The sequence below is a fragment of the Trachurus japonicus genome, chromosome 18 (genome assembly GCF_045865225.1).
Source record: "Trachurus japonicus isolate A0001 chromosome 18, Traja_1.0".
Taxonomy (NCBI): domain Eukaryota; kingdom Metazoa; phylum Chordata; class Actinopteri; order Carangiformes; family Carangidae; genus Trachurus; species Trachurus japonicus.
The window spans coordinates 10413662-10425279 of record NC_140924.1 but is presented as its reverse complement, the minus strand read 5'-3'; the positions used below and the strand labels follow the sequence as shown (position 1 = coordinate 10425279).

The following is an 11618-nucleotide window of genomic DNA, read 5'->3' as shown; positions in this document are numbered from 1 at the left end:
ATAGGCGGCGCTATCAATAGGCTAGGGGAAGCTTAGCTTCCCCTAAATTGTCACAGAAAATAAAACAAAATCATCACAAAAAATAAAATAAAATCATCACAAAAAATAAAATAAAATAATAAAATAATGTTTTTTTAATAGGCTACTATTCTCGAAAGAGGTGGGAAATACATTAAAACACGTTTTTTAAAAGGAATTATTTATGTCGATGTTTTTTTTTTTTTGTTGTTATTGGTTACTTGCGTCATTACTACACAAGGCGTAGCTAGGCTACAACGCAGCGTAGCTAACCACTAGCCTTTCCCTCGCTCTATGCTTTCACCGACAGTCGAGCTGCGAGCAAAATGAAAAGAAAAACGGACATTAGAAATTTTTTCAATGCAAAAAAAGAGTCCAAGAGTCCCAGGCAGGAGGACCTGGTGAGCTGCAGCAGCACGACCGCCTGCCGCCTTCCCGGCTTTGGTTCCCGCCCTCCAGACTCCGGCCCTCCAGCCACTAGCGTCCATGACGCCGGCTGCCTCCCCCCGGATACCGGCCACTGCTCCCCAGTCACCGGCCTCGGTCCGGACAGCAACCGCGGTCCCCCGGACACCTGCCTCCTCCTTCCTCCAGCTCCAGGCCTCCCTCCTCCAGCTCCGGACACCGGCCTCCTCCCTCCTCCAGCTCCAGGCCTCCCTCCTCCAGCTCCAGGCACCGGCCTCCTCCCTCCTCCAGCTCCGGACACCTGCCTCCTCCTTCCTCCAGCTCCAGGCCTCCCTCCTCCAGCTCCAGGCACCGGCCTCCTCCCTCCTCCAGCTCCGGACACCGGCCTCCTCCTTCCTCCAGCTCCAGGCACCTGCCTCCTCCCTCCTCCAGCTCCGGACACCTGCCTCCTCCTTCCTCCAGCTCCGGACACCGGCCTCCTCCCTCCTCCAGCTCCAGGCACCGGCCTCAGTCCGGACAGCAACCGCGGCCCCCCGGACACCTGCTGCCCGTCAGATTTGGGGACAAAGGATAGCGGTCCTGCGCAGCCGATTTTGCCAGAGTATCCCAAAACCGAGTTTGGTAAACAGACGAGAGCTTTTAGCTCTGAATATTTTAAGACTTATTCATGGCTTGAATATAGTAAGCAGCTAGATGCCATATTCTGCTTCCCATGCCGACAGTTTCTGTGCGCTAGAGACCAGAAGGCTTTTACTCTTGGGGTCAGGGACTGGAGAAATATTAAGAAAAAAATGATTAAACACACGGAATCTGCTCAACACGAGCAAAGTGTGGAAAAATGGCAGAGTTATCAGCAGTCCAGACGAAGCGGCTCTGTCTTTGCGCAAATGAGCACAGCTCACAAGAAAACCATAAAAGAAAACCGGGAATATGCCACCTCCGTCGCTGATATCGTCTTATTTTTGGCAAAGCAAGGGCTTGCTTTTAGAGGTCACGATGAGACTGAAGGCTCAAGCAACCGTGGCAATTTTTTTGAAATGTGCAGCTTCCTTGCCAAGCGAGATGCGTCATTTTGTATGATACAGCAGAAATCAGCGTCTCTCACAAGTCATGACACACAAAACGAGTTCATACAAATAGCTTCTGAAATGGTGATGAAAGAAATAATAAAAGAAATCGAGGCAAATGGTTTTTTCACTCTCATGGTTGATGAAGCGCGGAGCTTCAAATCTGAACAAATGACAGTTTGCGTTCGCTACACACACAACATGGAAATACAAGAGCGTTTCCTTGGATTTGTTGACTGCTCTGAGAAGACTGATGCGGAGGCAATTCATGGTCACATTAAAAAGTTCCTGGATGAACATGGAATTTTCAAACTTCCCGTGGTTGCGCAATGTTATGATGGCGCTGCCGTTATGGCTGGAAAAGTTAACGGGGTGCAGCAGAGGATGCGCCAAGATCACCCCAGCGCTATTTACATCCACTGTATGGCGCACAAATTAAATCTGGTGTTAATCGAAGCTTGCAAAGTCAACCGAGCGGCCTCTGGTTTTTTCTGTGTCATGGAAAGCCTGTACACATTTTTCGGCCAACCTGGAACTCACCATGCCTTTCTACAGATGCAAAAACAGCTGGGAGTGAAAGCGGACCTGTCTGCCCTGAGTGACACGCGATGGGCGTGCAGATGGAAAAACGTGTCAGCGGTGAAAAACTCTTTCGAACCCATCATGACCACCCTCGGTGAGTTTTCTGTGCCCCCGTACCGCAGATTCACAGAAGCATCAGGTCTGCTTCATAGCGTGGGGAAACTAGAATTCTGTGTGTGTTTGGTGGTGTTCTCCCATGTCCTGCGCATCATTCATGTCGCATCTCAGGCCCTTCAGAAAACAGACACTACGCTTGCTCAAGCTTCCAGTGTTCTGCACGCCACCATCCAAGGGCTTCGGGAAATGAGAAACAACTGGGAGGACATGTGGAGAGAGATCCTCACTTTTTGTGAGTCGGGTGACATTTCTGTCACAGAACAGGAGCCTCGGCACAAACGCCCTGCACGCATGACAGCCACGTTATCTTCTGCACTTGTGGAGAGCACGCTGGGGCAAAGGGAGCTGTGCACCTCCAGTTCAGAGAGCCCCAAGGACAGATGGGCAAAACATCTGTTCTATCCTGTCATTGACACACTTGTTGGAGCCTGTAACAAACGCTTTTCAGAAGAAGCAATGCAAATTGCAAAATGTGTAGATGCTGTATTAAACTGTGATGCTGATGGTGCTTCAGGACTGATGAAACAATATGCTTCCACTCTCTCCATCAACACTGATCTTGCCCACGCCGAAATGGTCATGGTGAAAATGAGTTCAGGTGGTGCAACTCTGGAAAATCTAAAAGCCGCTGCCTTGACTGGATTTTACCCAAACTTCACCAAAGTGCTTAAATTGGCACTGTCGCTTCCAGTCGGGACCGCAACCTGTGAGCGCACATTCTCAGCCATGCGTCGGGTGCGCAACTGGATGAGAACAACGATGGCACAGCATAGACTTTCATCTCTCTCGCTTCTGTACATTGAAAGTGACATAACCAAGAGGATTAATCCTGAGGAAATAGTTGAAAAATACGACACCAAGGCCCCGCGGCGGATGCTGCTTCATTAAGGTAAGAACATTGATTGATTGATTGATTGATTGATTTGATTAATTAATTATGGGCTACAACAGCAAAAAAAACAAAAAAACAAAAACGAGTAGAGAACGACATAACATAATATAACATAACATAACATAATCAATATGTATCTGCCTATTGGTTGAGACTTTTTTTTTTTTTTCTCTTTTTGTCCCGTAGCTTCCCCAATCCTCCTGCCGTAGCGCCGCCTATGATCAAGCCCCCGCCCGCCATCCCCAGACCCGTGTTCACCGGGAAGGACGTGACCGAGCCCCTCAAAGGTCAGAGATCATCTCAGCAGTCAGCAACGGGAAACTGTGACGTCAGTGCAGACTTTAGAGACTCTGAGATTATTGATGAGCTGATCAATCGATCACTTTGTTAGTTCTGGTGATTTAAAGGTATAGTACGTAGGAATTCCCCCCATCTAGCGGTGCGGTTGCATATCTGAACGTATTCTTGATGTTGCATTCAGGTGAAATGGGGCAGACGTCAGACAGACAACAGACGCTGCATGTAACAGGATAAACAAGCGTCTATGTAAACAAGTGGTCCGCCAGCACGAGGCAGAACAATACAGGCCTGACAATATGTTGTCATGGTGATGTGGTATTGTTTTACCGTCTTTCTCTGGTGGAGTAAAATGACATCCGGTTGGATTGCCGACGGCCGTCTGCCTGACTGCACCTGAATGCAACACCAGTGCCTCCGTCCTTCCTCACACTACACAGTGGTGACAGTTTTAACAGGCCGTTTCCGTGGTTACCTACGCTCACGCTGTCACTCAACGTAAAAAATGGCGCTGCAACATGGCCGCCTCGGTTCGGTGCGTCGACCACTTATGTATTTGTAACGACTTGTAACAACTCATTCTAAGGTACCAGAAAGCTTTCATTTGTATGCGGGTGTGATTCACCTTCAGTGAAATACGGATTTATGAAAGACCGATTTGATTTTTACTAATAAAAGGCCAAATAAGTTACATACTTTACATGACCTTACATGACCTGATGGGATGATTCCTGCGATGGAGCAGAGGCTGCTGCATGGTTTCCTCCATGAGTTTTCACACAGTGGGTGTGGGCATTGGTTTAAAGCACTAGAGTTTTTCCAAAAAAGTTGGCAGGAAGATGTTTGTGCTAATGACTTTCCCTCCTTACGCTCTAAAATAAACAAACCAAACGTGTGTGTGTGTGTGGGTGGGGTGGTGAATGATGTCACAGGAATTGAGCACACTGAAGTCATGTCTCACAAATCATAAACTAAAGATTATTTGCTGAATTCTTTATTTTCTGTAACATCACAGTAGCTTCTGTCATCACTGATCGTGGACCTGGTTTTACAAACTAAGTTTTGAGTCCTTCCTGCTGAACCTGACCAACTACACCTAAAGCTACAGACATGACAAACATGAAACTTATAAACAAGATTTTTTTTTTTCCATCAGATGAGACTGTCAGAGTTCAGTCTGGAGGCAACGTCACTCTGCTGTGTAAACCTCCCGTGGACGACCCATACGATGCTGTGCAGTGGAACAAAGACGGCCTTGAAGATCACGTCTTCTTCTGTGCTAGGGAGCAAAGCCCTGAGACAGAACACCAAGACCCGTCCTTCAGGGACCGTGTGGAGCTGCTGGACGCTGAGATGAGGCACAACGACGGGTCTCTGATGATCAAGAATGTGACGCCAAGCGACTCAGGAGAATACAGCTGCTGTTTGATCAAAAAACGATCCAAGAGGTCCGACAGCTTTTGCTCCGAGCCATACAAGACCTTCAACCTGGATGTCCCAGGTGAGTCTTAGTGCAGCTACTTCCTGGTTGTTGATGTGATACTAAACCACAGACTCTGTTCTGTTGTTCACTGATCACAGACCTGACAGCTGATCCCTGATCTCTGATCATCTGCTTCTGCTCCACAGATGGACAATGGTGGACCCTGACATTGGTGCCTTGGGTCCTCATCCCTCTTCTTGTTCTTCTTCTTCTTGTCGGTCTTGTTTGGTTCTTTAAAAACCGTAACAGACAGGCAGAGCCGAACGGTAAAATCAAATCGACGAGTTCGACCCAGACTTGGATGAACGCCTGGATTTAGGGGTGACTGGGGACAGTTGCATCACTTTTTACATACTCTCAGTTACACAGAGACTATTTGGACTAGACTCACCAAACGTACTACATATTAAATTTACACCTGTCTGCTAAATACCATACATGATAATTTTCTGTTTTGTTAATAGCCTTGTTGCAATAAATGGGAACATCACCCAAAGAGACCAACCTTGCACAACTTTATTTTTTCTTTTCTTTTTTCCTCTGAACTCGAGTAAAGTTCTTGCTCAAGCCACCATCGGGTGACTGATAAGTTTTTGTTTTTGGATAGTCACCACAACATTGTCATCCTGGCAAAACTTGATGTCTTCCACGGAGAGGTGCGGGGGATGGTTGTTCAGAATTACAAGAACTTTTAACTCAGAGGAGCTCTTTGTATGGAGCTGGAAGTGCTTCAGATATGAGGATATCAGCCTCTTGCATGCACCCTGATGGGTTGGCTGTCCCGATGCAGCCAGGTGGGCCGTCTGGGGTGGAATGCATTGAAGTGTGCCTCTTTCTGCCAAGGTGACTGCACCAACCTGCCTTTCACAACAACCCTTTTGGGAGTTTGGACTGTTGTTATTCCCATTTCATCCATGTTCCACATATTTTGTGGTTCAAACTTGTGTTTTTCCAAAATCCTGGTCAAGTTGTCATAGAAGCTGTTAACATTGGATCGGTTAACGCTGGTTGTCATTGGAAGGCTTGTGGCTTAGGGACGCCTTATCAAGAGATTGGGGGTTCCTCTTTAGAAATCCAGTACTACTGAAAACAAACAGAATACAATGACGTCTGACCAGGATCCAGCCAAATACTTACACCAGAGACCGAGTGAAGGTGTTGGGCAAGATGTGTGTTCAAGTCACCTACAAGGGGGAAACCAAGCATCTGGTGTTGCAAGTAAAAGGTGAAGGCCCTAACCTTTTGGGAAGAAATTGGCTCAGGGCTATTCAGCTGGACTGGAGATCTAAATTATATTCAGACTGCAGATATCTCAACAGCAGGACTTAAATGTGCTGCTCTCACAATATGGAGAGGTGAACTGGGCACACGTTTGGGGACTATGGCAAAAATCCATGTGGAGCCAGAAGCCAAGCCATGCTACTTCAAAGCCAGGCCCCTGCCTTACCCCCAGTTTCCAATGACTCCGTCTCCAGAATTTAATTAAACAGAAACAAGACAAAGTGGCTGATTAACTCTGTAAAATTTAGCTTTGATTGACTATTGATGCAGGGGGCGGCCACCTTGGATCGGCTCAACTAAACCACCATTTTCCAGAGTGTCAAGTTTCTTTCTACCAACGTCTAAACTTGATCTAGAAGATCCATATAATCAATTATTTGAGGTAGGAATTCCAACTTTAGAAAACTGGACTTCTACTGGAGCCACCATGAGCCCAGTTGTTGGAGAGGATGTAATTTACCACCTCAAGACATATGAGCCCAACTGTCCATATGGTGGCACTGTAGTTTAGCATTTAAAATCACTAGACGCTACTTGTCTATCTCAGTGTGCTCAATAAATTAAACTTCTTGAACAATAAAGTTTTCATTTTTTATTTGAGAAGTTGTGAAACAGTAAACAAAACAGAACGCTATAAATTTTGAGGTTAGTACAACACAACAAAACCAATAATACAGAAAAACAGAACCAATAGCAACAATTAAAACTGAATTTATATTTATTTTCTTTGATAAATGTTGAGTTTTAAATCAAAACCACATGAAACTAAATTCTGATGTCTTAGAAGTGATGTTCAGTGGTGACCATCATGATGTCATTGCTGTCCTCAGCCAATCTCTGCTCAGCGTGGTTGGTCCGTGCTGTTGCCATTGAGACAGTTGGGTCTTTTCCTGTCAGAAGAGTGAATGAAAACATTTAGATACAGTTTCAGACTGAACTCTAACGATGGGACCAGAAAACACCATGAACTGATGATACCTGTGGCTCTCTGACGATACAGTGACACCATGAGGACGGTGGAGATGAAGTACGGACAGATCACCACCAGGTGACGGAGAAGAATGACCATGAGCTGAAAGGAGGCGGGGTCAGGAGGCGGGGCTGAGGAAGAGGTGGGAGGAGCTTCTGTTACTGGTTTTCCTGTGGAGAATCCCACCGGACCAGGTGAATATGAGGATGAAATAAGAAGTACAAACCCCTGACCTTTGACCCCCTCACCTGTGACAGAGATCCAGCTGGATGGAGACACTTGACCACTGATGTCACAGCGGTAGAGGCCTTCATCAGACTTCTTCACATGGTGGATGGTCATGTGACGTGTAGGCTCCGCCCCGATGAAGCTGCCATCTTTGTAGAAAGCAGCTGAGAGGTTCGGGGACAGGGAACTGGTTGATCGACAGCTCAGAGTGACATCACTTCCCTCCGTCACAGGGAGGGCGGGACTCTGCAGGATGACTGGTTCAGCTGGACACAGAGACAAAGGACAACAGTTGATCCACTGAAGCTGAGCTTCATCAGCTCTGACTCTCAGACCAGTCTTACCAGTCACAGTGATGTTGATGCTGTTACTGGTTTCTCCCTCTGGGGACTCACACCAGTAAACTCCACTGTCCCATGTGGCGATCAGACTGAATTTACATGAAGAACCATCAGATCTCCCCCAGTCAGCTCCACACTGAGTCCTGTGTCGTCGGCTCGTGTTCCTCCTCAGCGTCCATCCATCAGAGCTGTCCTCGTCCTCACAGCTCAGAGACACAGAGTCTCCTCTGAAGAACTGGGAGCTGCTGGGACTCACAGTCAGAGAGGCTGCAGGACGAGAGCAGGATAATAAGTCTGTTTTATGGTAATTTCTTTGTTGTTTTAGTCTTAAGTTGTAATTAGGGCCATGGGGCAAACACGCCGAGGCACTGACCTCTACAGCTATGAAATAGCTGTGAATGAATGGGAGGAAATCAAAAAAACAAGCAAATTATTGGACTTTTACAAATGTGTACTGTTCTGGCATACCTTTACCTAGAAACTCCATTTGAACTTTAAAATGTAGACACAAGTCTTATCTATTGGTTTATCAATCAACGTTTTAGTTTTTGATCAATCACTGTTCAATGACCATGATCATTTTTGGAGAAATTTTGAGTTGTTTGTACCTGCATACTCGTGAAAAATGCGGACTCCCACGGACGGTCAAACTTGTGCGAGTGACGCGAGTCAAAAACTCGCTTCGCGTCCGGTGTGAATGCATGGTAAGCGGAAGCAGGAAGTAACGCTCGCCATTTTGAGATCACAAAATAAAATTTTGACTCTCATTCACTTCCATGGAGATTTCTTCTGAATTGAGGTCCCATGGCGAGCTTCTCTTCTGCTTCGGCTTAGGCTCTCTATTGGCAACCACCTCAAAACTTGTCATAAACTGTATCTTAGTAAATGTACAGACCTTGTTCTGTGGCGCAGCACAGCAGAGAGGCCAGAGCTACAGAGAAATGAAACTAAGGTCGGTTGAAGATTTAAACAAGAAAACTGAACAAAACTGATCAACATCAATGTGTTAACACAGCAGAATGGAGGTTTGGTTAATTTAGTTTGGTTAATTAGATAAAAACCGGTCGACTTACCGAACAGCCGCATCAGAGACCCTTCGTCCATCATGACACGATGGTGATGTTGGATCGCCACTGAAAAAAACATGTTAAAACATCACATCCAGTCACCCTCCTCCTCTTTCCTCTGTAGCTGTAGGTGTTTTTCTTGCGGTTTCCTCTACAGAGACACCTTAGTACAGACGTTTAACATGAGAATGATAATCATTGCAACAATAGAACAGAGAAATTCAAGAATTTTTTAACACTTTAACCTAAGGTCAAGATCGTCATCCATGCACGATGCGTTCACTGACATCACATTAACCCTTGTTGTAACGCAACAATTTGAAGCTGAACTTTTGATCAAAAATAACGTGGGCTTTTATTGTGTTTATTATGTGTTAAATAATAAATAATAAAAGTATTAAAGTGACCAATTGATGATATTGATTGATTTCCTAAACCAAGTTTAGACGATGGTAGAAACAAAGAGTGGTTTATAGTTCAGAGGAAATGAGAAGTGAGGGGGAGATAGTTTTGTACCTGACGTCCGGTTCAAACCACAGACATACCAGTGGCTAAAGTCAAGTGATACGTAGCTGCACAGTGCAGATCTGTGAGTTACATTTAATAATAGATTACATATAGTCATGCAGCCTTTGTCCCTGCTACTTTCCAACTTTTATCATCTAGTATCCAGATTTTATCTTGTAAACCCACTCGTTCACACTCTAAACTTCTATTCATCCCACAGACACACACACACACATGTAGTGGTTATAATGGTTATAAAACTGACCAGACCAGGAAGTGACCCACACCACAGACTTGCCAAGAAGAGACTGCACTTTCTAACTCAGCATTGCAAGAGCTGACAGTAGAGGACAAGAGAGTTAATTCAGTAGATATCATGTCACCACTTGTTTTCCTGAGTTATAGGTTGCAGCTGTTTGCTTCTTCTTGCGACACCTACAGCTCTACATCCTGAGTGTCACTGGCACAAACATCTAGCCGACAACTTTCTTGACAAAAAAAGAAAGGTCACAGCGCTTTGACTCACTCTTTTTTTCTTTTGTCTCTTGTCTTGTCTTGTACTGCGGTCTAGTGCGTTGAGCCAATGCCATTTATTGTTGTTGTTAGAAACAGACTGGCAGCTGCATGTCTCAGTCTGATGTAGCTACTCTGAGGTTAAATGAAAACGTAATACCACGTAATACCACGTAATACAATCCACATCTATTCAATTTAATTGTCTGACAGTCACTGACGAAACACATTGCATTATGATATATACAGTATATGGCCTAAAGGCAGACTGGTTGTCTATTATCAAAACTTAAACGTTTTTTTTCAGCTTCCAAATGACTGTGTTTCATTCAGGAAGATCATACTTGATAGATTGTACCTCACCCAGTCCCTTACTTTCAAATGACCAATACAACCCATTGAATGTACATTTGCACTTGCCAAAAAATGATTGTAGCTCTTCTTTCCTTTAGATAAATTAACATTTTATGATATGTGTTGACCATTTGAAGGTATTTCATCAGGTAAAAGGGACCGAGTGAGGTATAATCTGTCAAATATGAACCTCCTGAATGAAACAGTCATTTTGAGGCAGAAAAAAAATAAATCTTATAGGAAGTGGCTACATTCACAGGTGGGGTCAGCAACACCAACAGACCAGAGTGAAGCAGGTCAAATTGCTGTTTACACCTTTAGTACAACACCATCACATTAAAGGGATAGTTCACCCTAGAATGATATTTCACTCATTATCTACTCACCCTCATGTGGACTAAGGGCTGGAAGAAGTTTCAGAGTCCTCCGTCCCTTCTCTGAGTTACAGGGGGTCTTGGTGTAGCAGTGCATGTCCATATAACGGTTGCAAAGGGACACCAGAGCTCTTCGTAAAAAAACACACACAAAAAAACATCCAAATACCTCCATGATGCTCGTATGTAATGTCCGTCTTGTGCTGAAGCCCCAAATTGCGTAATTGTCCCGAAAAAAATTAAATAAGTCTATATTTTAAGCTTGTTTGTAGCGGAAGCTTCTCGAAGCTCCTCTTCCTGGTCCGTCCAAATCTCGCGTTATTTGCGCCGGCGTCAGTGCGGTTACTGCGAATCACGCGAGATTTGGACGGACCAGGAAGAGGAGCTTCGAGAAGCTTCCGCTACAAACAAGCTTAAAATATAGACTTATTTAATTTTTTTCGGGACAATTACGCAATTTGGGGCTTCAGCACAAGACGGACATTACATACGAGCAGCATGGAGGTATTTGGATGTTTTTTTGTGTGTGTTTTTTTACGAAGAGCTCTGGTGTCCCTTTGCAACCGTTATATGGACATGCACTGCTATGCCGAGACCCCCTGTAACTCAGAGAAGGGACGGAGGACTCTGAAACTTCTTCCAGCCCTTAGTCCACATGAGGGTGAGTAGATAATGAGCGAAATATCATTCTAGGGTGAACTATCCCTTTAATATCAACACACTTACCAAGAAAATGAAGTGACCAAATCAACTTTCACCGAAGCGGAGGTCATCAGAAGGAATAGGAACATCCTGGGAGAAATTCTGAGGCGATGCAGGAAAAAGAAGCACCGAAGTTCTGGATGTCTTATTCTGAAGAAGAGGTTTATTAGGACCTGATCGATCCAGGAGAACAGAAGAGTCATCGACACAACAATGACTGCATGATGCCACCTCCTTAGCACTGGAAAGGGGCATCTAATTCATTCATCTAATTCTTCAAACACAGAGGAATTTACCTTTAACCATGCAGGACTAAATGGAGGTTTCAGATTCTTCTCTAACCCTGTGGACGCAGTCACTAGTGTGAAGTCAGAACAGATGTAAATACATTTATTCTGTCAGTAGATGCTGTCTGAGGTG

At 45.0% G+C, this 11618-nt stretch overlaps 1 protein-coding gene across 1 annotated transcript; it reads right to left on the bottom strand.

The window, feature by feature from the left end:
* Positions 1–6725: 6725 nt before the first annotated feature.
* Positions 6726–8810, bottom strand: LOC146968711 (Fc receptor-like protein 5). The gene is made up of 6 exons (XM_085806421.1): positions 8755–8810; positions 8577–8612; positions 7685–7948; positions 7361–7606; positions 7121–7282; positions 6726–7032 (listed from the first exon to the last, which is right to left on the bottom strand). The coding sequence occupies exons 1-6, from the start codon at positions 8786–8788 to the stop codon at positions 6923–6925; spliced, it is 852 nt and encodes a 283-aa protein (XP_085662547.1). The 5' UTR covers positions 8789–8810; the 3' UTR covers positions 6726–6922.
* Positions 8811–11618: the final 2808 nt, after the last annotated feature.